The sequence below is a fragment of the Acomys minous genome (assembly GCF_964271855.1).
Source record: "Acomys minous genome assembly, chromosome: 8".
NCBI lineage: Eukaryota > Metazoa > Chordata > Mammalia > Rodentia > Muridae > Acomys > Acomys minous.
The window spans coordinates 106,319,264-106,347,247 of record NC_140489.1 but is presented as its reverse complement, the minus strand read 5'-3'; the positions used below and the strand labels follow the sequence as shown (position 1 = coordinate 106,347,247).

The 27,984-nt window shown below is 49.9% G+C and overlaps 1 protein-coding gene across 1 annotated transcript; it reads right to left on the bottom strand.

Moving 5' to 3' along the window:
* Positions 1–11: 11 nt before the first annotated feature.
* EHD3 (EH domain containing 3) lies at positions 12–27,984 on the bottom strand. The gene is made up of 6 exons (XM_084793461.1): positions 27,357–27,984; positions 17,280–17,456; positions 12,934–13,031; positions 4,849–5,261; positions 4,188–4,352; positions 12–2,277 (listed from the first exon to the last, which is right to left on the bottom strand). Exons 1-6 carry the CDS (start codon positions 27,581–27,583, stop codon positions 1,750–1,752), a joined length of 1,608 nt encoding a protein of 535 aa, XP_084649587.1. The 5' UTR covers positions 27,584–27,984; the 3' UTR covers positions 12–1,749.

Here is a 27,984-nt window from a genome sequence, read left to right as displayed (position 1 = left end):
TCGGCTGCCAAAAGGGTACCAAAGGGTGCTATATTAACATGAATCCCAATGACAAACACACTGCAGTGATAAACACACTGTAGATACACAGAACAGTCTATATAGCTGAACATAGATACAAAATAAGTTATACATGGTTTTGTTCTCCATCACAGTAGGAGTGTAGCAGAAAGTCACTGGGTCAGTGGCCATCGGGCAAGCCAGGGGAAAGACCACAGAGGAGGATGGAGGGTACTGAGCACAGCAGGCATTTTTGGCCAAGGACATCAGAGTCCCTGGAACTCTACAGAGAACAAGGTCCTGGTCCTCTCATGATGGCCTTCTGTGGATTAGCATCAAGTCCTGCTTGGTAACAGCCCATGGCTGAATTTGAGCTGGGATGCTTTAGGTTAATGGCTGGGAGGCCGAGCAGGAACAGGCACCAACAGCATCTTGCAGGCCAGCCCACTCTCCTGATGGCTTGGTTGGACTTCTGTGATGTTGGGAACACGAGGCCTATGGCCAGAAGGCACAGTTTGCTTCTACGAGGTGACAGATGGTAAGACTGATAGGCCACCAAATGCTGGCGAGCCCCACTTGCCTGGATGCTCTGGGAAGCTGTGGGAGGAGGAGGGGCTGTGCGCTAGCAGTGTTCCGTGATTTGTCACCAGGTGGCAATGCTAGGACCTTTCATCCATCACAGAACAGGGACAGAGAGGTCTCAAGGCCTGGATTTGAATCCTCTCTCCTTGTGACCTCCAGGGGCTTGGGAAGATCCTCTAAACTACTCTGAGTCTTTGGCTCCTCACCTGGAAAATGCAGGAACGGGAGTGATGCATACTTGCCTAGGGCATGAGAGAAGGCCACAGGGACCAACACACACAAAGTGCCTAACACTGCTCCTGTCACCCAGGGATGGCTTGGTATATGTAAAGAAACGGGGCATCCACACATATTAGGTTGGGGCGGTGGTGGCGGGGGTGGGGGGGTGGGGGGGCAGGGGGGGAAGGGTGGTCAGAACCTGATAAACTCATGGGAATTACGAATGCCCTGCTCAAGAAGACCACAGGGTAGCTTCCTTGTGCTTTTTTTTTTTTTTTTATACCAAGCTTGTCCTTTTCTCTCTCCATCTGGGATTCTTTGACAAAAAGGGGCAGGCAGAGTCCGAGGTCCAAGTTTGCTGAGGAAGACAGAGTCTTAGGTTTAGAAAAAAAAAATGCAAAGACCATATAGCCCAGTGTCTCCTCAGGTCTGGGACGTTGTGCCCTAAGGAGGTCTCTCCGTTTGATTATCCCCTCCCAGCTTCTCCTTTCCTTCACAGCTCCCAGCCCCTGAGTAAATTTCTAATTAGGAAGCCAAAGAGGAAAAATAAAAGCATAGGAAATAAAGCGAATGGTCTATTCCATGAAAAGCCTTTCCCACATGCTCAGAGCCTAGGTGTGGAGGCACTGGGGGGATAGGGTAGGGGGGGCCACCTGTGGGCCAGTCAATTGCCTCGTGTCTCTGGGGAATGGGAGATGGAGGGAAAGTTTGGAGACACAGGCTTATACCCTAAGACAGAGGAGGTCAAGGTGCCCTTCTACCAACTCTGGGAAATTGGAGAGGTGTTCAAACAAGGATGAACCCTTCTCATTTCGAGTCTGACTGTCAAGTCACACTAGACACTGTGTGTGTGTGTGTGTGTGTGTGTGTGTGTGTGTGTGTGTGTGTGTGTGTTCGTCATGCCCATCCTCTCTTCTAACACTGCCTGTCTGAGGTTACCTGGGTGTGTCACTCAGGCACTTTCCTCTTAGATGGAGGGAGGAGGTGGGCAGGCAGCTCACTGGGCAGTTCGTGGCCCTCCAGCTTGACTTTAATAAGGTGGTTGGCCAGGGCAAACTCCTCGTCATCCAACATGCCATCCTTGTCAATGTCGGCCAGCTTCCAGATCTTGCCCAGCACGCTGTTGGGCAACTTGGAGCGGACCATCTCTTTCTTGGCATTGGCACCCGTGATCTTGCCGTCCACCGGGGACAGGGTGTAGAAGATCTCATCGTACATGGGCTTGTCCCGGGCTACCACCCATTCAGCATCGTCAATGCCTTCCCCGGCCCCCTCTCCGTAGCCGTGCCCAAAGGGGCCTTGCAGGGTCCCCTCAAATGCTCCGCCCTTCACCATCTGGACAGGCCGCTGGGACTCTTCCTGGCGCACCAGCACCATGAGCTGGGCGATGTCGTGGGCCAGCATGTCATCTACCACCTCCAGCAGCTTGCTCTTCAGTGGCTGGAATTTGCTGAAGTCCTGGGCCTGCAGCTGGTCCTGGGAAGAGAAAAAAGAAAGGGGGATGTAGAACACAAAAGGAGGAGATCTTCCATATTGGGGAAGGTGCTTCCTACTAATGACTGAATCCTCTCCTAATTAGCTTTCTAGTGAAAGTACTTAGGCCAACGGGCTGTGTGAGGGGAGCGGGGGAGAGCAAGGACCTGATGGGCTGAAGATGGGTCTTTTATGAAGGAGAAGAATAAGAGCAGAGGAACAAGGGGAACAAAGGCCGGTTTGTTTATTTACATCTCCTTAAACATTATTATATAGGCAACACGTTATTAAATAGGTAACCCATGTATTTCTTCCAGAGTTAGTTGTAGCTATCAAATGGTGAGTCTTAGAAGTGGTGTCTCTCTGAGATGGGGTCTTCTGTGCATCTCCAGGAAAGCATATGCTTGAAAAACACACAGCAAAGGGCTTTCAATACCTGCCTACTGGGCTCGCTGCTCTTGGTACCCTAGAGAAGTCATACGCTATTCGTATTTAGTGAGAGGGTCAAAGTGATGGGGTGGGAAATTATGGCAACTAAAACTACACACCCACAAAGGCCAAAGGTCATGAGCATCCTTACAGTTCTCAATCAAGATACTCATTCTAGCCTGGCCAGAGGTCTCAAAAGTCTGGACCCCTGTGGAGAACTCTGACCCCATAGGCACAGGCAGGCATGTAGACTTTACAAAAGCTGTTCCCCCTTGCCCTCAAATGGCCACCCACCCACATCATAAAAGACAAATGCTCTACTTTGAAAATCTTTGCAGCCTTGAAAGGCCCTCATCCTAGGACACCCCATTTCTCCTTGCTTCTAAAGCAGCGGTCCTCAACCTTCCTAACGCTGCGACCCTCTAAGGCAGTTCCTCATGATATGGTGACCCTCAGCCATAAAATTATTTCACTGCTACCTAATACTTGTAATTTTGCTACTGTGGTGAATCGTAAGGTAAGTACCTGTGTTTTTTGATGCTCTTAGTGCGACCCCTGTGAAAGGATTGTGTAACCCCCTAAAAAAGGGGTCATGGCCCACAGGTTGAGAACTACTGATCTAGAAGACACAGATGCCTGTCCTGGTTTAGCCACAGCAATCTCATTATGTGAGGGGGAGGCCAGTAAACAGGATGGGCACTGCTGAAAATTTAAAGGCTATTCAGAGCTACAATTCAAGGGCAAGTGCAGCAGGCCACTTCTTAGCTCTTCTATTGGGCTGGGTCAGGGAGAACGCTGTGGGGCACAGGGAAGGACTGCATGCTAAGGGCCTTGCAGACAAGATATTTCACTGGGTTCCCAGTACTTGTGTACGAGAATCTTTGTACACAAAGGCTCTTAGGTGGCATGAAGGTTCTGCCTGTATCTGGTCTCTATAGCTTGGTGGTTTCTTGCTTGGATACTGAGGACAGTTTCTGTCTTTTCTACTTGAGGCTTATGGGAGTGCTCTGCTTGGAAAATGCTAATACCCGCTAAGCTGATTCTTGTATCGAAGGGTCCCTCTGAGAACGGCTTTGGGAAAAGACATATACGCCCCCCAAATCCCAAGGGGCAGCCTAACATTTGCAATATACCCACCCTTAAAGGTGCTGTGTGCCACAAACTGTTCCCAAGGAGTCCAGAGGTAAATCTAATAATCACTTAAGGTGAGTATCATTATCCTGGGGAGATGGTGGAGATGTCAAACATGTGGCCTTCACCAGGTAAGGTCTTCAGTGTCATCAGACGCACCCGTGCCCCTGGACACACTGGGCTGTTTCTCTCCAGGCTTGCCACCAACACTCGCTTTGAGTGGTCATCTCTAAGGCCACCTCCTTGCCTTCTGGCTTTGGCTTCTCCCATGAGCTCTGTCAGCCCCCTCATTCTCTGGCAGCCAGCTAGTGTGACACTGTCTCCCACCCATAGGGTCCCCAGGTCCTCATTACCTGCATCCTCTTCAAGTTGGGGAAGTCCCCAGGAGAGATCTGGTGCTCTCGCTCGATCCGGCCATAAATCTCAGCCAGGTTGTTCACCAGCTCTTTCTTTTTGGTGTCCTTCCCAAACACCGAGGGCATCTCCTTCTTCAGGGAGCTGATGATATAGGCATGGACCTGACAGAGAGAGGCAGATGGCAACCTCAACAGGTGCCTGAACTGGACCCTTCTAGTCCCTTCTCCTACCCTTGTTTTCTGAAACCATTTCTCTTTCCATCCCTCACAGTAATGGGTTAGTTAGCATGGTGAGAATATCAGGAGGGAAGGTCACAGAGGTGGGGGTGAGAATGCGGCCCTTGCTGCCCCTACGGACACTGACAACAATGGTCTCCGCTAACACTAAGGTACCATGATGAGGGCTTTCACACCCTGTTCTTTTTTTTTAATCCTGCCTCAGTCTGTTCAGTTTACAAATGCAGGAAACAGCACAGAGAAACTACAAAAGCACAGCCCTCCTGGAGATCGTGGAAGGGGGTCCTGAGGCCAAGCTTCAACCTGGCCATCTAACTCAGAGCCAGGGGCCGTAACCCCCAAACTCTCCTATCTAAGGGACTTGGGCTCTTGCAATTGACCCCCCTACCTTTGAACCTGCATTTACCTACGGCAGCCTCACCTTGGCCAGCCGGGCTCTCTTGATTAGATCGTTGAGCTTGCGAAGAGCAGCATTACGGGGCAGACTCTGAATGTCACGGAACAAGTCTTGCTCTTCAGCTTCAAAGAGCTTCCGGTTGTCAGGGATGAGGAGAGGGTGGGACCAGAAGGAGCCGATGTAGACGCGGATCACCTCCGGCGTGTTCACAATTTTCCCCAGGGACCACATGAGCGCCCCGTATACCCGCATCAGCTGCTGGGTCTCAATCTGGTCAGCCTTGTTCAGCACGACTCGCATCTTGTCCTCATGGTTCTTGAGAGCCTTGATGACTTCCGAGAACTCATCAGAGATGTCCAGCTTGTGGGCGTCAAAGAGCAGGATGATGCGGTCCACCCTCTCCGCAAACCATTCCAGGACAGCAGCAAAGTCATACCCTGGGGCGGGGCGGCAGAGGGACAGTCAGTGGGAGGAGCTTTGGGGAATGGAAGTATATAGTGAAGGGCCCGATGTAAGCTAACACAACCTTGGAAATTATCTCTGGGTTCAGATCTTGGCTCCTTCCATTTGATCATGAACAAATGTGTGTGTGTGTGTGTGTGTGTGTGTGTGTGTTTGCAGTGGTAGGGACCAAACCCAGGGTCTCATGCGTGCTGTCCAATTGCTCTCCCACTGAGCTGTATCCTCAGGCCTCCTTAGCATTTTCCATCTGTTCAGTTGTCATTTGAGGTATCTGGCTGGTAGGATGGGGAAGATGCTGGATTGTACTATAAGCATTGCTACTCCATAAAGGGTGGCTACATCCATTATCTTACTAAAGTGAGGGGTCAGGGCTCCTACTGGACACTATTTTCATACTGATATTTTGAGATAGGGTCTTATTGTCTTACAGTAGGCCACCCTGGCCTTGAACTTCCTCCATGGGGCCAGTTTAGCCTTGAACTTGTGATCCTCCTGCCTCAGCCTCCAAAGTGCTTAGGTCGCAGGTGTGCATCATCACGACCAGTTTTGGATATCTGTTTTGAATTTGAATAAAAGACCCAGAAATTCTTTACAACATACAAGTCACAAAACAGAAGATGCAAGTTACTGATGCAGGCTCAGGCCACGCCCATCCCTGGATGGGAAGACTTCTGAGTTCTCCTTACCGACTGACTCAAGTGACTTGTTTTCCAAGCTCATTTCCTTTCTCGACTACTGCAGCCCCATATTCCCGACTCCTCCTCTCTATGGGAGTCTTTCCTGAGGATGTGATTGGGCCTTTGGCAGCCACACCTAGTTGTCCAGCACTGAGCGACTTCAAATCTGGCTGGTTCCAGGAACTCTAGAGCTCCTGTTTGGCTCAGTGCCAAACAACCGCTGATCTGGGAGAAGGCATCATGCTCTGGCTATGCAGTGGACTCCAAAGGACTCATATTGGGGGCTTGATTGCCAGCTGTGGGCTTTGGGGACGTGAATGGATCATGAGGGCTGTGAGATAATCAGTGGATTAACTCCTTGGTGGATTCATTAATGCCAGGGCCATTATTGGGAGATAGTTGGAACCCGGAAGACAGGGGCTATGTGGGAGAATAGGTCACCGGAGTGGGTGGGTGGGGGCAATCTTGACAAAACAGACTTTTGCTCCAAGCTCTTCTTTTTCTTTTTCTGCTTTCTGGCCCCTAAAATGTTAGCAATGTTGCTATGCGATGATGTTCTATTCTTACCAAAGCCCAGAAACAGGGAAGCCAGGAGCCCATGGACCATGAGACAGACTTGACCTTTTCTCCTTTTAAGTTACTAGTTTTAGATGTTTGTTATGGTGATGAAAAGTCAACCATTGAGAGAGAGGCTGTCCCGATGGTCTATATTCACTGACTCATCTAGAAGTGGCCTCTCATCCTTTTCCTCAAGACAGGGGGCAATCAGGTGGAAGAGAGTGAAAGAGGTCATATGACAGGGTTAATGGCCCCAGCATTTGATGAGAGCAGTGGTCTCATCTGCATCAGAGCAAGGCTTCCAGATTCTCCTTGGTACAGCTCTGGCATTAGGGCAGGAGTATTCCCTTGGGTGTATTATGACCCACAATCTTGGCTCCCTGTAGCACAAGGGTCACATGGTGATATACCACAGAGACCCACAGCCTTTCGTCTTTACTGAGTGGGAACAGAGCCATTAGGAAAAAGCCACATGTTCCTTCCATACCTCAGAAAGTGAGACCAGAGACCAGGTAAGGTCATTTAGCAGCTGCTTTGAGACTGAGTGAGTCAGCTTCTGCAAGCTGGGACTTAGCCAGAGTCCCCTGAAAGGCTTCCTAAAGACAGGAGGCTGAAACCTACCCCTAAAGTCTGATCCAGAAAGTTTGTATGGTTGGATGGGCATTATGTTCGTGTGTGTGTGTGTGTGTGTGTGTGTGTGTGTGTGTGTACATCTGTGCTCATGAATGTGGGTGCCTAGGCCAACCTTGGGTGGTCATTCTTCAGGCAGGCACTATCCACCATATTGGTTTTTTTTATTATACAGATTATCTCACTGGTCTGGAACTCACCAAATAGGCTATGCTGGCTGCCCAGAAAGGCCCAGGAACCCTTCTGTCTCAGTTTCCCCAGTGCCAGGATTACAGATATAAGGGGGACACACTTGCTTCTATGCCCAGCTTTTTATTATGTGTGTTATGGGGCTCAAACTCAGGCCCTCGTGTTTGTATGAGAAGCACTTTACAGACTGAGCTATATCTCCTGAACATTCCATTTCCCTCCTAAAATTAAGGAATTCTCCCCACAGCCCCAACTTTAAAAAGTAGCCTCATCTCCTCCTTCATCTCTGCTGTGCCCAGGGCACACATGGCAGGCCCTTCATCAGCATCTGCTACACACAGTTGACCTAGTCTCTTGCTCTGCCTTTTACATCCAGGAAACTCTGAACAAGTCACATCTGGACCTTTAGTTTTCCAGTCTCTAAATTAGGACCCACCAATGTCTTGAGCACGGGCTTGTGAAGATCGAATCTAAGGAGAGCCACCGACACTGCTTACTTATGACCTTGGCTAAATGCACAGCCCCTTTATAAAGAACTAACTCCTCAGTGTATTCCCACAGGATGGAGCTTGGTCTGCATGTCTGTCTCTGTAAGATCTCTAGCCCAGGTGGGGTCCCCTGTAGTTCCTGCTCAGTTATTAAGTTAATATAGGGGGAGCCAATAGAACCCTCTCGCTTATCCTTGGACTCTGCTTCTGGGATGATCTCTGAACTTCCTTTCTTTCTTGGTTTTTCGAGACAAGGTTTCTCTGTGTAATAGCTCTGGGTGTCCTGGGACTGGCTCTGTAATCCAGGCTGGCCTCGAACTCACGGAGATCCACCTGCCTCTGCCTCCCAAGTGCTGGGATTAAGGTGTGCGCCACTGCTGTCTGGCTGAACTTCCTTTCTTGGTTTATAATTCTCTGCTTCTAGGGCCGGAGTCATGAGGATGGAGTACAGTAAGCTGGAGATGAGACACAAGGGTGCCTTTGTAGATAGGGAGAGAGGAAGGCTGGAGGCTGCTGCCTTTGGTGCCCTAGGCATGCCTATAGGAAGCCTCCTCCAGGCTGCTGACAAGCAGATGGCTTCCAGGAACCTTTCCTATGATGTAATAAGCACACAGGCCTCCTATTAATCCTCCTACTTTTGCAAATTCTGCAAGCTCTGGTAAGCTGCTATCAAATGACAAGCAGCCAGGAGGAGCCTCTCTGAGGTGTCTGGTTGGGAAGACAGTGAGACTGAAGCACTGACTCTGCAAGTTCCTCCAAGGCTCACCCCCTCCCCCCCCCACCTCCCCAGCTCCTGGCTACTCCAAGGCTCTTGGCTACTCCAGGGTCCGTGCAACCTGGAGGATGAATGTAAATTGCTTCCATAGCCTGGACTTATGTGTTTGTCCAGAAATAAAGGCATGGGAAAAGGCAAAGACTGGGCACAGTCAGGAGAGGGGCACAGGGCTAGGTTTCCTATTTGTTTTCTGAATACCCTTCAGTGAGTCTGAACCTCTTTTGCTTGGCTGTAAAACTGTGGGTCGTTACGACTGGCTGAATGCAGAGCACATGACTGTAGCCATGAAAAGCAGAGCTGACATTAGGAGGAGGAGGAGGAGGAGCGAGCTCAGTCTGGATGGAGACTGCTGTAAAGCAAAATACGCACAGCATGGCCACGGTGACTGCCTGATGTGCCCCCCTTTATCTCAGTAAGGACTCCTGAATACATGTAATAGTCCAGGGGCTCTCTGGGTGGAGAGACAGAAGACAGAAGTGGCCCTTCCTGGATTCCTCCCGGAATGCCTTCTGGCACCAAGGGATCCAGGGGGATAGGCTTCAGGCCAGAGTCTGGGAAGTCTGTGGGGGATTTGCAGCCCCCGCCCTGAGGCTGCGGGAGGGCTGGGAAGAAAGCATTTCTAATGAATGCCAGGCAGAAGGAAATCAATGAGACAAATTCAGTCAGCAGGGCCACTCCTTCACCACCCAGCACTTCCCTTGCTGTCTGACGTGCAGTGTGGCATTCTTTGCCTTTTCAGCTTCAAACTGACCCGCCATGGATCCTTATGCTCCCCCGGTCACCTAGAGCCTAGAGTGTACGGGGTGCACACATCTTACACAAGAGGGGAGTGAAGACAGAGGGGTCTTCCCGAGCACACAAGCCAGACCCAGAACCCAGATCTGTGTTCATTCTCTTCTTAGCTCTTAGCCCTGGGTGAGTGACCTGCAATCCAGAGGCCTGAGGCTCGAAGGCAGGCACTCAGTTGTGGTAGTCATAGGTACAGCATACCTCCTGAAACTCTCTGTGAAGTTCTAGGGATGTTTGCAAAAGACAGTGATACAGAGGCATGCAGCATGGGGGGGGGAAGGGCTCAGCTGACAATGGGGAGCCATTCTCTGAATACCTCCTGGGAACAAGGAATGGCCCCAGCAGACTCATCACTGGCCTCCAGATGACCACAGTAAGGCCTTTGGAAAGGGATCAGGGCTCAGCTGTTCTGCACTCACGTGTGCATGCCCACACACGAATGGGTTGACAACGCTCACCATCTGAGGGACCCCAGGGAGCCTCTAAGTGATCAAGGGTAGGCTATAAGGATTGGTACAGACAGACCCCCAAAGTCTCAAGAGGAATCTTGGAGATGAGAAATTTGTTCCCCCCCTCCCCCACCCCATTCCTCCCTGGTCTTCCCTAACAGGTTATGGTAATGTGTTAAAAGCTGAGGACTGGGGCTCAGCAGACCAGGGCTCCCAGTCCCTAGTCCGGTCCAATCGTGTCACCTGCTCTGAGCCTGCTGAGTACTTGAACCAGGGCCTTCCGTCTGTGTGCAGTCTGAGAGCATGAAGCCTGGAGGTGACTTTCTCAGTGTGGGATACAGCCGGGAAATGTGCCTTCCAAGTGAGAAGGTATGAAACCTTCCGGGAGCCCTCAGAGCTCCCCCATTACCGCTTACATCCGTGCTCCTTCCCAGTAATGAAGTAGGGCCAGCCACATCCTGCCCCTTCCAGGAACAGCTTTCTGCCTGCCTTTCCTGCTTACTCCAGAGCCGAGTGCTAGCCTCAAATTTCACGGACTTGGCCTCTCTATAGGCATACACCACTGCCCTGCCCTCCAACCAAAGGACCACAGTTTGTTTGGCATTAACCTGGAGCAGAACACTCATTCCTATGACACCTGAGGTCCTATCTTAGGAGCTCTGAGGAGCAGCTCCCACTTTAGGACTGCCACGGGTCTGAGCAGTCTAGAGCAAGGTGCTCCTGGGCTGACTTGATTCCAGCTCTTCTTCTGCTAACACACTGACACACAGGCCCTGCGCCAGGCAGCAGTGTGGTGAGGGGACTGTGGACTTCATTTCAGGATCTGCAAACCCTTCAGCTACAGCCCCCCCTCATTCAAGGCTTGGTCGGCAAGAGTATCTGAGGAGGCCCCGCCCACCTGGGCTTGAGGAGGGTGGGAGGAAGTAGAGACTCTACTGTGGCCAACCCCAGAGGTAAAGGAAGTCTGGGCAATCAACTTTAGATCCGTGTGCATACTTGTGTGTGTGTGTGGGGGGGGAGGGTAGGATGTGGGTACATGTGTGAGGAACGTGTGCATAAAGGGGGGTCTGGAGAAGGCTAAATGAAACTCTGGCTTCAATGGCTAACCAGGAGGAAGGATGGGAGGGGCTGCGTGCCCAGGCAATGTTCCTGATTCAGGTCCCATCACCACCTGGGTCACTGGGGTATCTGATGTCCTCGCTGACTCTGGTCTTCTCAGGGTGCTGAAGTCAGCAGTGCTCCAGGGTGGTGGCCACCCCGCCCTCAGCTCCTGTTTATCTCACAGGCTGCTCTTGCCAGCAACTGTATCAGTCTGGACTCAGGATCACAGAGAACACTCTAGCATAGCTGTTGTTTTGCTCAGAGATGAGAAGAGCCTGGTGGTTTTTTTTTTTTAATCAGTTTTCGGAGGGAGGGCATGGGGCTATAGTGGAGACCAGCGGTGCCCAGTATGTGTAGAGCAGCCTCTGGGGTTGGAAGACAAAGGCAGGAGACAATGCAGAGGAGTGGAAAAGACGGGAGCAGGGCAGGGACCAAGGAAGACAGGAGTCCCTGGAGACCGTCTGCTTTATACATCTGCACACGCAGAGATGCAAGGGTGGTGAGTCACATGGCTGACCCTGGAGTCATGTAACATGTAGCCCTGGATAGCAGCTAAGGAGGGAAGAAGGGGGCCCATTGTAATTCCGTTCCAGAACTAAGGTCTGTGCACCTTGTAGGAAGGCTCTACGACGCACTTCCCTGTGCTCCCCGAGGGATGCGTCAACCGTGAACTACTAGTCTAGTTCTCTTGGGCTCCTAGGGACTGTCCTCACCAGATCTGCTTGCAAGCCAGGTTGTGTTGGCCTAGCAGGTGCATGAGACGCACTCTCCACTCCCTGCAGCCTGAGGAACTACATTTCCCGGCATTCTCCAACAAGCTGCAGCCTACCCGTGAGCCTGCAAATCCCTTTAAGCTTAGACTCAGACCCAGGGTTCTATAAGTGACTGACAGCTCCTCATTCCATCAGGGCCCAGAGGACCAGGCTTCCTGGACCTCGTCATCACAGGTCACCAATTGCAGGAACTGTGGACCTGTGAACCTGGGAGTGTTCTCCCAACTCAACTGCTTCCTTCTTCTCTGCTTCCAAGGTTTTATTTACTTCCTGGGATAGAGGCAGGGTTCTTGCTCACATATCTCATGGTGCCCTACTTGCAACCAACATTGCTTTAGAATGGGGGCTCTATCAGAAGGCCTGCCTGGGGCTCACCTAGAAAAGGCTATTCCCCAGCGGGCCTCTCCAGCAGTCTCTCATATTGCTTGTGCGCACACACAGCTACTGCGTGGCCCCAAGGAGCTGAGCCTTTCTACACCCACGTTTCCTAGAAGAGAGTTGCTGTCATCACAGAGGGAGCAGCGTAACTCAAAGAGGGATGAAAGAGAAGCCCAGAGCCTTCCCTGGGTGCTGCTAAGCCTCAAGGATCTAGAGGCCTGGCTCATATGCGTGTTGCTCCATGACTGTCCTCTCTGAGGCTTGGGAGTGAGTGGGTGTTGATCTGTACAGGACACGCCCTTGAAGAAGAAGGTTCTTGCCCCACCCCTCCCCTGTGATGGTAAGATAGATGGATATAGACCTATGTCAGTGAGGAGTCATGGAGCGCAGTGGGGTGAGGCACAAGCCACAGCAAGGCATGTGTCACCCGAGGTTAACTCAGGAGAGAGCTCTGGCCATTTCCCAGAGAAAACAGGCAGTCCAAGGCTGACCCTTCCCGGAGGCTGACTTCTGAGTGCTAACTTGGCCCCAGTCCAGGCTGCTAGCACCAGGTTTGGGGAGAGTGCACTTCATCTGACTTTCTTGCTAAAGATACAACGCATAGCATAGAAAGGATAGGACAGCTGGATGCTGGGGCATAGACCTGTAATCCCAGTACTTAAGAGGTAAGGACAGGAAGATCAGGAGTTCAAAGCCAGCCTCAGGTCCATGAGGCCCTGTCTCAGAAATCTCAAACCCCAAGGTGAAAGGGTAATGGGCTACTTAGAGGCACACAATAAATGGGAAACGGAAGCCAGGAGTGGGAGGCTAGATCTAACACCTACCAGGAAAGCCACTTACCTCGGCTGATCCTTTGCTTTTCCCCGGAAAGGATGCCGGGTGTGTCGATGACACTGATACTTTCTAGCACGGCATTGGGCAGCTGGGCACACACAAACCTGCACAGATGGGGAGAGGAAAGCTGCGGTAAGCCACTGAGGCAACTCAGCCTCAACGGTTCACCCATTTGACCCTCCCATGGGCCACAGGGTCCCAAGTCCTATGGTGTGAACTTGCTAGGTATGATAGCTGACCCCGCAAATGAGTTCCGGTTCTCTTCCACCTGCTATATCCTGTTTTGGAGTGCTTTGTACGCAGGATGCCTGTTAAAATGTTGGCTGGCTAATGGGGCTACTCCATAAATGACATCCTATCTCCCATGCGTGTCCAAAGCCCTGACTTAATGCTTGTGGCCTCTAGTCATTAATGATCCCAGGCCAGCCACTTCCTGCCTTGGAAGGCTTTACTTAGCTTGGTCAGCTCCCGATGGCCAATCAGAACTCTATCTTTGCTGCACAGTGTTCTCAAATCTTGAGGTCTACACACAGTCAGGGTAAGGGGAACCCCCTTCTGGCTTGTCCGTTGGTGGCCACCACTGTACATCCTGTACATGTTGTCATCTATAAGCCTCATTTAGCACAAGACAGTGAGCAGGTGGGTATAGAGCAGAAGCCCACAAACCCACATGAGACCATATGGGAAAGCCACTGTAGTATACCTGGAGATCTGTTCTTCAAGAAATTCCCAAGGTAGTCCTGAGACAGTCTGGGCTCATACTCTAAACCCTTGGTGTCTAGATCTCCATGGCATGCCAATTTTCATCCCTGTCCCTGGTGGAGGCCGAGATGCTAATGTATACATAGCAATGACAAGCCGGGGTGCTGCGGAGGGGCCAGCATCCAAAAGTCAAAGAAGGGGTTGTTAGAACCCAGGCAGAACGATGGCTTTGGGGGAGGGCTTCCTGAGGGAGGTTCCACTGGAGCTGGTCTTGAGAGATGGATCATGCCACCCCCAGTTATTTCGACATCCAAAGATCTAGCTCCTCCAGACATTGCCCTAGGATGGCCACCTAGCCTTAGTCAGGAGGAACAGGGATGGGTAAGAACGCGGTGTGAAACAGGACTGCTCCTTGGCACAGGGAAGCTGAGCAGCAATCTATAGTTAGCACCAGGCAGAGGAACGGTCACCACTGGCAGGCCCCAGTTGGCCACACCAGCCACTGTCTTAGTGGTTCATGCAACGTACTGCCCATTCTCCATTTAGTCTTTCACTGAGCCCCTTCCTCTCAACCTTCTCTGCCTGTGTTTTTCTTTCTCCCTTCGGCTTTCTCTTCCTGGAACGCTCTTTGTTCACCCATCAGTTCACGCCCGTGTGGAATGCCAGCTTTGCACATAGCTTCTTGGCTTTACTCCCCCTAAGGTGAGGAATCTTCCTGCCCATGGTGCCCATGGACTCAGTCTGTCTTCTCTTGATGATCTCACTCAAGCTGCAGCCGCTGAGGCCTAGAGCCTCCTGCAAGAACACACGTATTCCACCCCCTAGCAGCGAGCCTGGAGGACAGGACAACCCTTCAGACAGTCACCCTGCTTTCTTCCCTCTGGTCTTGCTTCACCAGAGCAGCACTGAGCAGCTCCCTGTGGCCAGGAACCATGAAGCAAGACCTCACATGGGTCTGCTCCTTCAGGCTAAACAAAAACAATCCCACAATAACACCCCCACATATATTAGGCCCTTTATAAATTACTTTCAGAATATTTTAAATTATATTTTTCTACAGTTTAAAAATAAAATCGGTTCAGCGAGACAGACAATGAAACAGTGTCTCCCTTCATCCTTCTCCCCCTCTTTTGCAAGTGTAAAATTGACACAAGCACGGCTGCCCGCCCTCTATACGCTTTTTCTCTCTCAGGTTTTCTTTATACATTTGCAGGAAGAGAGTGGGGCATAGAGATTTTGCAACTTGCCTTTTGTCATCTTTTAGAGACAGCAACCCTGAAAGAGTCTGTGTGTTGTTACCCAGACTTGTACTATCCACACACTTCCTTGGTTTCAGAAGCCAATCATAGAGTTAGTAGGACCTGGTGGGTTTGGTTAATGACGTAAAGGCACTCCTGTCAGGAATGTGCTGGCTACTATGGTAATGACATAAATCTCTCATCATAACTGACCGCCTATCATTACGTATAGATACTATTATCATTGGAAGCAGTTGCCCTGAAGGGGATCTAACACTAACCTTGCCCTCCATCCCTTTTGATGACTGACTCTGTGTACCCCAGTTTCTTCTCCTCCTGCACCTGGAAGCCAGCTCACCATTGCCTCAGAACGAAGCTCCTTAGCTGACTCACAGTCACTCACTGCAAACTGAGACATCCAAAATGGAATGCATCACATCCCCATCCACCCCTCCCCCACCCCCCTCCCCCTCCTCTCCCTCAGTCACTCCTGCTGACTCATTCTTTTTACATCATCTTCCTGCAACACATGCCTATTCTGTGCTTTAGTATCCCATGGGCCTCTCTTCCCTTTTACCTGAACCAGGCCCTTCCTCACTCAGCTCCAGAAAGCAAGAGTTCCTGGCCCAAGTCCCCCACCGCGATGCACCTCAGTACCCACCACCTCAATCCATTTATGCTGATTCAACTTTCTTTTCTAGGCAGCCACGCCCACCTCCTGAGATTTCCCTCCCCAGACCTTGTCCTCCCTGGCCCTGCTTTGGAAACACATCCTACCAGTTTGCATTCCACACTGCTGAGCAGGCCACCTGTCCCATCTTGCCTTAGAGTATTATGGGTTGCATGCCACCACAGGAAAGTTTACACCGAGAACGCCTCTGGACAATAAACCTCAATTTCTAGAGATAAATAAATAAAGCCATATCTCAATTTCTAGAGATAAATAGTGCCAGTAGGCACCCATTTCTCTCACTGAAAGAATTAGAAAGTCAGTTGAAGATTGACTTTTTAATTTTAAATACATGTTTACATATGTGTCTATGTTGGGGTATGTGTATATGAATGCAGTGCCTATGCAGGCTAGAAGGCAGGGCGCCGTCCTCTACAGTGAGCAGCTGGAGGTCAATGCTGTAAACAGAAGTTAGGTCCTGTGCTCTTAACTGCTGAGACATCTCTCCAGACCAGGAATCAAATTAAAAAAAAAAAAAAAAAAAGCAAACACCCACATAATAACTAACCATGCTCCCACAATGTAACATTTCTGCTAGTTACAATGTATCAGACACAAAGCACCTTCTGTTCCGTACCTCACTCACCTCTGCTTCTGCTCCTCACACAAGGATATCACTACTATCCTCTTAACACACCGAGCAAAAGCGAGGCACAGAGAAGTGTGGCGACTTGTGCAAGAGCCACAGTTCAAGGTGGCATCTGGTTCCAGGCCCACTTGAAGCCAAAGCCCATAGCCTCTGCTTTCACTTGAAATATCTCCAGTGAGAAAAAGGAGCTTTGGAATTGTGTGGAATGCACATGTAAGTTGGGCTAACTGTGTTAACAAGCATGACCAGGGGGCCTGTCCACATTCCAGTTAAGCACAGTTACAACGGGAAGGCCCAGATTAGCTTGTCAAACACTCTAGAGCAGCAGTTCTCAACCTGTGGGTCATGACCCCTTTCAGTCAAACCACCTTTTCACAGGGGTTGCCTAAGACCATCAGATAACATACAGATATTTGCATTATGATTCTTTACAGTAGCAAAATTACAGTTTTGAAGTAGCAATAAAAATAATTTTGTGGTTGGGAGTCACCACAACATGAGGGGTGTATTAAACGGTCGCAGCATTAGGAAGGCTGAGAGTCACTATTCCAGGACTTTCTCCACTCGAAGCCTCATGATAACCTTGGTATTTTCAGGCCTGAACTTGTCATAAGGGAAGGGAAGTGACCTTCCCAAGGTCACACAGGAGCTTGAGAACTAAGGCTCAAATACAAGGCCTCTTCTGTGAGACCAGCGTTCTTCCCAAGTAGAACATTCTGGAACAAGAAGGAACCTCCTATTGCTCCCTTCTGCTTGGACAAATAATCCCAGGCATGGCATAAGCAAATGCTTGGAACCTGTAGTGTGCCTTTAATGCCTTTACTGGGGTTGGAGTAGGAGCACAGGTAGGGACACCTGATCCAGGTCACCTTCATGTCCTTCCCTGTTCCTTAATCAGCTGATATCAGCTGGAGTTTACAGTCCCATAGGCCATGATGACTGACTCAGTCCCACTCAGGAGCCCGCTAAGAAGCTGGTACAGGAAAGGCACACTCTCCCAGGACCACACCCCCTCTCCTTTCAATCCCCTGTGCTCCAAAAAGAGGCAAAGAGACCACCCAGCTGTGCATCCCCATCCCGAGGCCCAACCCACCTGTTCAGGAATGCATTGCCGAAGGCGTTGAGCTTTCTGAAGGGTTTCTTGGGATCCACCACCAGGGCGTTCCCAGGGATGATCCCCTCCACATCTCCTTGCATTACTGCTATGAAGGAATCAGTGGTTGGCTCGGGCCCAATCCTCATGCCTGGGAAATCCTGTTCCAGCAGGTACCTGTAGGACAGAGCAAGTCACATGTAGGCATGGTGTTTATGGAGGGCCCGTCTTTGTCTGTTACGCAGCTGGCCATGCACGGGTCATGGGAGACGGGCAGCCCCACAGCACCCGCTGAGCAGAGGAAGTGGGATTTTAGCTGAACTTCACACACATTGCTTTCTTGGTCCTTTTCCCTTCCCTGACTCAGGAGCGGGGGAAGGAAAAGCAAGGTTTGGGTTCGGAAGTAACCCATGGATTGAAGTTGATTCCTAACTAGTATACCGCAGACTTCACAGCCAACGTAGCCAGCTGAAATTCCCACACACAGGCACAGAGTTGGACAATCCCAAGGCTCTTCTGGCTTCTCAGAGATCACCAAAGAACTAGTCAGGTATATAACAACTCATCAGCATGAAGGGAAAACCATGAAAAATGAATTCCAGTCAGTCCACCCTAGGTGTTGACTCCTCTCTCTAGTCTTTATTCTTTGTATTCTGTAGCCTTCTATACATGTGCTGTAGTCTCTGTGCTTAGGCATACTTATATATTGGTCACTGAAGGTTTCTCTTATTATGTTTTCATTTATTGTGTGTGTGTGTGTGTGTGTGTGTGTGTGTGTGTGTGTGTGTGTGTATGTTTACATGTTGACATGTGTCACTAAGCATCAGAGGACGCTTTCACGAGTTGGCTCTCTCATTCCACTATGAGTCCTGGGGATTGAACTCAGGCCATCAGGCTTGGCTGCAGGAGTCCTTGCCACTGAGCCATCTCACTGGCCCTAACTGAAGCTTTTAAGCAGTTTATACCTTTCCTTCTTGTCACTATCCAATTGATGCAAGCTTCTAGTGTAAGACTATATTCAAGACACCTTGTGTTGTACTTCCCCAAGACACATTATCTCCGTTGTGTCCGTAGGCACTGGGTATTTTTGCTGCCAATATTTCAGTTCATGGAGAGGTTTTTGGGTGGCTATTCTAACTCCTTTTTTTTTTTTTTCTTAAGTGTTTGGTTTTTATCTTCTCTATCTGATGTGGAATCAACATTTGCCTTTTATCTACTGCTGCTTTTCTACTGCACTTGACACCTGCGCGTGCATGCGCGTGCGCGTACACACACATACACACCCTCCCCACCCCCACCTTGTGCAGACTTGGTAACCACAGAGGATGTTGTGCAGTCTGTAGGTAGGAATTTACATACTCTGTAGTGATTATGCAGATAATAGCTATGCACGGGTTTCACTTTACGCTTAACATTAGGGAGACAGACAGCAACCCAGATTTACTTTACCGTTGTCAATAACTATGTAGAATTCCATTATCTGGATTGTTACATACGTGGGTTTTTTTTTTAAAAAAATTCCTATTGATATTTGGTAGCAGTTTCTATTGTCTACAGGGGGAAAATGGTATAACAGGAGTTGACACATTATCTCTGGGCAAAAAGGGAAGCAGAGGAAGAGTGGCTGCCTATTTTTATGGGGTGGTTTCTAATGAGCTTGCTGTCTACTTCCTGCACCTGACTCTGCTCGGCTCATGCAGGGCCCCGGGCAGGTGCCTTCCCTGCTTTGAGCCCCATCGTCTGTTCTACTAGGAGACTGGCCAATGTGATCTTCAGAATGTCTTCTGTTGCCTGGGCCACTGTGCCAGGAATAGGATTCTGAACTGTATCTTTTGCAGCCATTTATTTCCACTGTTTGGTGATGGGCACCCCTGAGGGATCGGGGGATGGTGCTTCTGAAACTTGAAGGCCATGGTACAGCATGTTCTTCTTGAGGCCTGGGCAGCGAGAGCCCACGGCTACCTGTCTCCCTCCCTCTGCTGCCCCTCGTAGAGGCCAAGAGCAAAGGCTCATGCTTAGCCAGGAAATAGTCACTGAGCACAGTGGACAACAGAGCCCTTTAGGATCCCAGGACACATTAGGACCCAGACAGTGGGAGGCTGGAATGAATTAAAGTGCATAGATCTGCCTACAGTAGGACTGGCCAGACAGAGGACAGTCCCAGAGCATCTTTTTGTGGGCACTAAAGGACAGTGCCTGAGAAACAGAAAGCTACAAAGCAAAGGCCCAGGAACAATGAGAACCGCAGAGGTCCCGCTCTCTGGTCCTTGGTACTGGCTCCACCCTTGCGGAGCATCAGCTGACAGAATCAGGCCTCTATTCGTTCTAACCTGCTTGGTCAGGGACAAGACCTTAGCAACTGCTCCTCATTAGAAGGTCCCCAGCTGATTCAAGCACACAGCCAGGGTATTACAGTGTGCTTCATATTAACCCTGTCATTTTCCTAATAATAACCTCTGACATGTAATGGCAATTCTAAGTGTCACATTCTGATCTGAAAGTCTGTCTTTTTGAAATTCCCCATGGTGGCACTTGAGGTAGGCAGTGAGGAAGCAAAAAAAAAGGGATATTGGGCTTTCTTAAAGTAACAGGGCTGGACTCCAAGCCCTATCAGGCAGACATTGGTGTACTCTCCTACCAGCTTTGACTCCTCTGAGAAACCACCTCCCAGAAAGCTCACCAAGGCCCAAGGAAAGACAGGACAGTTCTGGGGCTAGAGGCCCAGTCTCCCTGGCCAAAGTGTGAGTTTCTTATCTGCCGTCCCTTGCCTCTCCAGGGTGGGCAGGATCCAGGGGGACCCGCTGGGTTTCCTCAGGGTCCCCCAGCAGGCTATCTGTGACTTCAGGAACCATTTGGAGCTATACTCTTATTCCATGGTGCCTGGGCTGGGTTGCTATGGACTCTGTCCCCAAGGAGCCTGTAGAGCAGCTGCAGCAGCCACAACTGCAGAGCTGGGCTCTGAGCAGCTGTCGGGGAAGCTCGTGAGTCTTGGGTTGCCTTGCCCAACAGCTGGGAGTATAAAGGAAAAGTTTCTTCCAGTCAGAGAACTTGGGATGAAGCCACAGACAACCTAGGATTCGAACCTGGCATTTGGATTTAAGAGCCGGTGTCTTTGATCACCATACCCACTGTCTCCTTTCACCACCCAAGCCTCCTCCAAGAAACCAGGAAATGCAGCCCCTCTAGGGAACTGGCCAGACATGATGCTCCCTCTCCCACTCTCACCCCACCATGTGGAACTAGAAAGAAAAAGTGAGATATGATTCAAAAGTCTGTGATTTGGCAGAAGCTGGATAGAGCCAGGGCCTGAGGAAAAGGGGAGGCATTGGGTCCCCCAAACGCGCGGAGACACGTGTCTCCAGAAACTCAGGCCCTGCCTGCTCCTTCCATCCCAGTGACTGCAGGTGGCATACAAATGGCGAGAGGAACAGGTCTTGGCCCTGCGGGTTTCAAAAGTACACTTAGGCGCCATAAGACTGGATTCCCAGTGAGAACCTGTGTGCTGATTTGGGAAAGTCCATGTTAGTTGGCTAACTCCTCTGCAGACCCATGGAGGAGGTGTGACGAGCAGGGATGCGAACTCCGGGCACAGCTGAACTAGACGGATGGAAAGAACAGTTCTGAGGCAGCCTCAAAAAATGCCCAGAGTGAATGAGGCCACAGCAGCAATGAGCTATGTTCTTTAGAGGGCGTCTCAGATTCCAGCCCTGGGAGACATGCTGTACTCAGCGGATGAACAAAGGGTGACACTGCCCAGCCTTAACAGGTCAGCGTCCTGGGGAGTTGTGGAGCCACCGCCTGAGGTGGCTGGGCAGAGGGCCCTGGGCTGGGTCTGCTGGCCTTTTATACTCATGTGACTAAAAACTTGCTGATCACATATGGGTCTGGGGAAACCCAGAGACTGAAGAGGCCAAAAGCATGCTCAGAGGCTGCAGTCGGGCCAAGCAGGGAACTGGATGGGATAAATTCTCATAGACATTTGGGTATGGCTTGTGGCACCGGGTGCCCCTCAAACAAAGCCACCACTGTGTCCAGAAAGGAAAATCTAGCGAGGAATCTCAGGCACTTCTTCTTTACAGGGTGTGGGACAGATCGCCTCTGTTGCTGGGTGAAAACATTCCCACAGCTGTGTAAAAAAAGAAAAGTTAATTCAAGCCTGGGTGGGACCAACTGATGGGGACACATGAAATAAGGATGGACAGAGCACTCCTTATTCTGTGTTATGCTGATGCTGTATTTTGAGCTTCCTCCGTGTGGTCATTACTATTTACCTATATTATCTCATGTAATCAGCCTTACTGGTGCCATGACAGGACAACATTAACTTCGTTTTGCACTGGAGTCTGTTGAAAAACATTACGTCTAAGTTCGGGAGCCAAATTCGAGGTCCCCAACACTGAAAGGATTTTGGAGTCTCCTTTCCCCTGCCATCCAATGCAAAATAAATAAAGGCTAAACCATAAAATATATGTGGGGAAATTCAACACAAATCTGAGTTTTTTTTTCCCCCCAGGAGGGTGATTTTTCTTCATATGCTTCTTAACTAGAAATTATTTCATAACATTTTCCTCATTTTTTTTTTTTATACCCTGCTTAGTTGGCAATCTTAGTATGTGGTCTGCTTTGCTGATGACCTAAGTATGCAGGGTAGGGCGGAGAGCCAAGAATCTCAACCAGCCTTGCCTTTCGGGCACCCATCTCCGCAGCGAGGAGGTGCAGGCTTTGAGCAGCTGTTGGCGCTAGCCCTGGGTAGGGAAGGAACTGTAGAGGCTGCGGAGCTGCAGACACTGGTGCTGGAGGCTCAGGGTTAGGTGCCCTAAGTCATCTGAAGGACCTGTTGTTTTCTTCGGTAGCTGAAGGACCCACACAACTCTACCCCCCAGAGCATGACCCTGGACAGGTTGCTCAACAGAACAGCAGGGCCAGCAAGATGGCTCAGTGCGGGAAGGAGTCTGCTGCCAAGTCCGACAGCATGAGCTTGATCTCTGGCATGGTGGGAAGAGAGAACGCTCTCTGGCAAGTGGTTCTTTGACCTACACATAAGGCACACACACAAGCGCACAGAGGCAGGCATGCATGCATGCACGCACAACTTAAATCAATGGGCAAATAACTGAAATTTTTAAAAGAATGGCCTCCACCTTCCTGGCTTATAAAACAGAGAAACACCTGATTTCTAACTATGGCAGCTAAGAGGTTAAGCCATTTGAGGTAATACACACGTGTTTTGGGAAAGCGAGGGCTACAACAGACTTTCCCACAATGACACAAACAATAATTAGAGAAAATGAACCCTTCAGTGTTGCCTGTAGGTACTTGGCACATTCCTACCAGACGATTTTGGTTTTAAAAATGAATGTAGGAGCCAGGTGTGGTGGCGCACAGCTGTAATCCCAGCACTTGGGGAGGCAGAGGCAGAGGGAATCTCTGTGAGTTTGAGGCCAGCCTAGTCTACAGAGTGAGTCCAGGGCAGCCAAGGCTACACAAGAGAAAGCCTGTGTCAAAACCAAAACCAAAAAAACAACCAACAAAAACAAAACAAAAGAAGGAAGGAAGGAAGGAAAGAAAGAAGGAAAGAAAGAAAAAAGAAAAGTTTACTCCGTTCCCCAGGAAAACTGGCCATGGAGCCTTGTACAAGGGCCCTCAGCTATGGGAAAATGTGCCTGCAGCAGCAAGACAGTTTGGAGCTCAGATTGGCTGGGTCCACCCCATGACAAGCCTGCCCATCTGGGACACTACTTACTCTAGCATCACATTCCTCCTCGGCTCTTCTGTAATATGGAGAAGCAGGATGCCTTTGCACCTTCACCAAGGTGTGGTGGTGCTAGAAAGAGGCTGCCCTACCTCCTAAGGGTCATCCTCAGCTAGAAAGAGGGAAGGGACTGATACCACCACCACCCCCTACTACCATGGTGCCTGGTACTAAATGGTGAACTGATTCTGAGCTCTCCCACTCCCAATAGGTGGTCACGAAGATTCACATAGTATGGATAGGGACATAGCTCAGAGGGACATGGAAGTGTGACCTGCCTTATTCTTCCTTGTCAGTCTCTGGGCTAAGAAGTAGGGGAGGCCATGTTCTGCTGACCTAACTCAGGTTATCCTGGGTCAGGTCCTTTGTCCTACAGCCAGTAGGAACGGGACGCAAACCTTTCTCCAGCGTTGTCTCTACTGCCTTCCAGATGCCCGGCTTCAAGGTGATGCCTGAACTGGACCTGAGGCAGGCAGACACAGTGTTCTCCTCTAGTCTGAAGCTCCCTCCAGTAACCAATGAGCCTTCAATAAAAGCAACTGAATATCTACCCAGCCCCACTTTGAGCCCAGCAGACCAGGACCCTGGACTCTAAAAGAATATCCTTTGACTAAGGATGGCAGAGCCCTGAAGTGGTGTAGGTACTGTTACAGGCAGCATTGAGTCCACAGATGAGTGGGGTCTCTCTGGGATGGTAGGTGGCCTCTCTACCTGTGATTTCTGAGAAAGTCATCTTTCCTGAGGTAGCCACAAGCTAAAGGCCAGGGTACGATCTGGGTCCCCATCGCCATCCATCCTGGGGTTGATAACAGATGGAGCCAACAAAGGAAAACACATTAGTCACCTTTGGTGGAGGCTGCAGCGTTCTCGAAGAAAAGTGAGCAGCTCAAAGGGCCAGCTACGTTGGCCTCGCTTTGGAACATCTAGCATTCCAGTGGTCCACTACAGAAGAGGCTCAAGATCAACCCAGACATTTCAGTGCGGGCTCTGAATCTCAGACCTCCCCACTTGAGCCCAGGCAGGGTCCAAGGGGACCACAGTAACATCTGGTACCTGGACTGGTCCTTGTCCCCCTCTGCCACCAGCAGCCAGAGTAGGCAAAGAAAATAAACAGCAAGAAAGGGTGGCCAGGGCTCTGACAGGTCCAAAGAAGGAGGGGCTTAGAGCTTCAGACCAGCAAGAGAAACAGCAGAGGCGGAAGGAGGCTGCCAGGGACACAGAGCTACTGTGCTCCAAAAAGACAGACTGTGTTGGAGGGAGCAGCCCACAGACCACTTTATTGTTTATTTTATTACCCTGGGTTGCTGGGCCTTAGGCCAGGGAAGTTATTTCAGGCAGAGATCATAGCACGTTAATTAATTATTAGAAGAATGTCCTTTCTGTGTGTTCTTCCCAAGAGGAGAACTAGACTTCAGGGCGGGCACACAGAATTCAAAGTGGATGGGCACGCCAGAGACAAAAAGCCAATAGTGAGGGCAACCAAGGGGGCAAATCCTTGTTTCTCTAGGGGAAATGTTTTTCCCAAGTTCAGGCCTCAGACCAAGATGGGGAGGCTCCCAAGAGCCAGATAAGTGAGTACATCCTGGGGGCGGGGGTAGTGAGGGTTGTATGTACCACCATCTTGGAAGGCAACTGTAGAATGTGACTCAATACAGAAAGTGTTTTTTTTTTTAATTAAATATTTACGAAAAATGCCATACAACCTTTGGCCTAGTAATTCTGCTTCTGGGAATCTCTGAAAAAACAAGGCCAATCTGTGGGGAAGATGCTATTCAGGGTGAGTCCTGCAGCAGCAAATAAGAAACAACCAGAAATACTCAAAAGTAGTAGCTAACTAAAAAAATAAACAGAATATAAATGAAATATTATATAGCTGATAAAATGATAATTACATGGGATGTGTTTACACTATAACTAAAAAATCTGTAGCATACAAAAATTACATTCATAGCATGACTCCAACAGAATATAAAATAGTTCTAAGTACAGAAAAGGCAAATATATTATTTTAAATGGTTTCTTCTGTGCTATAGGTTAGGCACAGTTTCTTTTTCACATTTATTCTCTTAACTTTCTACTAATAAACGAAACTGTTGGGTTTAATGAGAAGAAAGAAAATATGTGCAGTTTGGTTTGGGGAAACCCTCATGTTACAGCCCCCCTCAGCCTACTAGATGACTGACTCTTCCCACTGCTGCCTTGCTCTATGACTCTCCAGAGGGGAAACATCTTTTGGTTCATGAGCTATATTCAGTTCCAGTTGTGAGTGGGAAGGGGGCCCTTGGACTAAGAGGATAGGAAAAGATAGGGCTTTGTCTCCCTTAGCCTTCTGTCTCCCTCAGATAAGGGACACTGTGGGACACCTCACTCTGCCATCTTCTTAGACTTAGTAACAGCCAGTGATGACTCAGGCAAAATCAGGAGAGGATCTCACACAAAGACACTTCAACTTCGCTGTTGCTTGGGTACTCTGCTCTTCAAACACTTGCCTTTTCCTTCCCTCCCATTTTGCAAGATGGCTGCTGGGAACTCTCCAGAGTTGAAGCTCTGAAGAGGCTGAGGCACTGAAGCTACCTGGCAAGTGCCTTTGCTGTGGGAAGGAGAGGGCCCAGCAGCTTAATGTCCTCAGGGTGGTGACCAAGGACGATCAGAGGGCCTGGGCAGGCTATATAAAGCCAAGAACAGTTTGCAGATGGCCTACACTTCCCCTGAGGAGTAAACCCAATAGGGTAGAGGGCAGCGATTACAAGGGAACCTGTGTACACAACCCAGGTATTACTGAAGCACCAATTGGTGTTTAGTAAAATTAAGGGCTGATCATGAATCCAAGATTCTCCCTCTGTGTTCCCAGTTAATCCACTTAACACCGCAGGTAAATTTAGGATACACAGGTAGCTTTCTAAAGAGAGATCTACAGCTTTTATTAGATTTTTTTAAAAAGAAAAATGATTTAGACTTTTGAAAAATAAAGTGAAAAAGCAATGGTTTCATCTCTCATGTTTAAAATATATCAGAGGTGGCAAACCATGAACCCCAGGTCCTCACTTTAGAAATCACTTGACCTTGCAAAGCTACAGGTCAAGTTGACAGCCCAAGACTGTCCACTCCCCAAAGACAAATGACTTGGTGCATTGTTCAGACATGACAGGTTAGCACGATACACGTACTGCTCCCCAAAGCTTAGCACTGGAGAAAATTAGTACCTAGAAAATTAGTCACCAGGATGTCAACTCCGCTGCTCTCCTCACCAGACAAAGCACATGGCTTTGTACGTCACAGATGTCAACCCAGAAATAAGAGGACCACTGCTTTCAAACCCTCTATAGATGGGCACCCTTGTCTCTGGGAGGACACCCAAATTGAGAGTGTGACTCTCAGCCTGTAAGGCCATAAACACTCCCCAACCTTTGGAATATTTGCACCTTTCAACTTTTGAAAAAAGCAGCCTGGCCTTGAGAGAGAGGCCTGTTCTTCAGAGTTAGGGATACTCCTGACTCTGGCGGAAAATACAGACCTCTCTCTGAATGCTTGCAGCCCTCTTGATGATGCCTCCAGCCTCCAAATGCTATCATCCAAAGGAATGGAAGAGTCACCATTAAAATTACAGGTATTTAGCTGGCATTGCCTCACATGCACCTAGGGCTCCATCCAGGGTCTGTATCCACACCGTGAGGCTCGGAACCAACACGTAACCTCCCCATCACCTCTGCCATCCCGCCTGCAAAGTCAAGGGGCCGGCTGAGGTGTGCCAGCATTTCCTCTACTTCTGCGTGTCTTTAATATTATTATTGAACTGTTATGATCAGAGAAGCATTCTGCTTCTGTGCTCCACACCTTTTGAGTCTCTAAAACACAGACTCAAAAAAAAAAAAAAAAAAAAAAAAAAGCTCTGTCAGAGAGAAGGAAAAAATGATAAAAGAACAAAGTGGCCTCAGAATGCCCAGTCCACAGGCCTGTGACCATTGAGACCAACTCAGCTGCAAAGCTAGGTCTCCCCCGTCCATTGCTGAGACCTTCACAAGACAAGAGGAGAGGTCCTAGCCAAAGGGAGCGTTATAACACCCTCCCCTGCGTGAGGTGTCTGCCTCCTTCTGTGCCTCAGACACAGACAACAGCGCTGGTTCTTAATTTGAATGTTTCAAAGTGACCAAGGGCTAAGAACAGTGGGAGAGACATCCTGTAGGACTCAATGGGGGGGTGGGGGGTGGGGGTGGGTGCTTGGCAGCAGGGTCAGCTTTTGAGACCTCCCACAGGAATTTCTTCAGAACCCTTAATGGAAGACTTTCCAGGTCCCCCTGAAGCCTCAGCACCCAGCTGCAGCTCACCTGATGAAGGTGGTCTTGCCTGTTGAGTACTGGCCTACCAACAGGACCATGGGCTTGTTGTCGAAGTCAGCATCCTCCAGGGCGGGGGAGTGGAACTCGTGGAAGCGGTAATACTCTTCCAGGGGCAGCAGCTTGGTCTTGTATAGTTTCTTGAGCCCCTCGCTCACCGTCTGGAAGACCTCAGGGTCCTTCTTGCGGCGATCATCGCTACCCAGCCAGCTGAACATCTTGGCAGCTTGGGGAAGGCTCCCAGGAGATGCGCCCGCCTCGCTTAAACAGCGCTGCTGCCTCTACTACCTTACCGGAGCGCGGGGCTCAGACGCACCATGGCCCAGGCTGACCCAGCTGCTGGACCCAGCCCAGCCCCTGCTTCATCGGCAGCTGGGATGGGGAAGAGGATGGTGCGTGCTGCTCCAGGAGAGCCGCAGCGTTGGAGATGAAAGGTGAATCTGCTAGGAAGCCAGTGTGAGAGTCCTGGGTTTCCCTACATATGCGGCTAGAGGATGCTCAGGCTCCACTGCTGCGAAGCTCAGGCAGCTCGGAGTAGGCAGCGGCACACACAGCTCCGCATCCGCAGCAGCATCCAGCCGCCCCTGACGCGCTTTTAAATGTCAGACGTGCAGGAAGT

Coding starts and splice junctions, on each gene's coding strand:
- EHD3 (XM_084793461.1), bottom strand. CDS start 27,583: ATGTTCAGCTGGCTGGGTAGCGATGATCGCCGCAAGAAGGACCCTGAG. Junction 13,032..17,279: donor GGCAATGCATTCCTGAACAG/GTGGGTTGGGCC, acceptor CCATCTGTGCAG/GTTTGTGTGTGCCCAGCTGC. Junction 2,278..4,187: donor CCAACTTGAAGAGGATGCAG/GTAATGAGGACC, acceptor TTCTCTTCCCAG/GACCAGCTGCAGGCCCAGGA.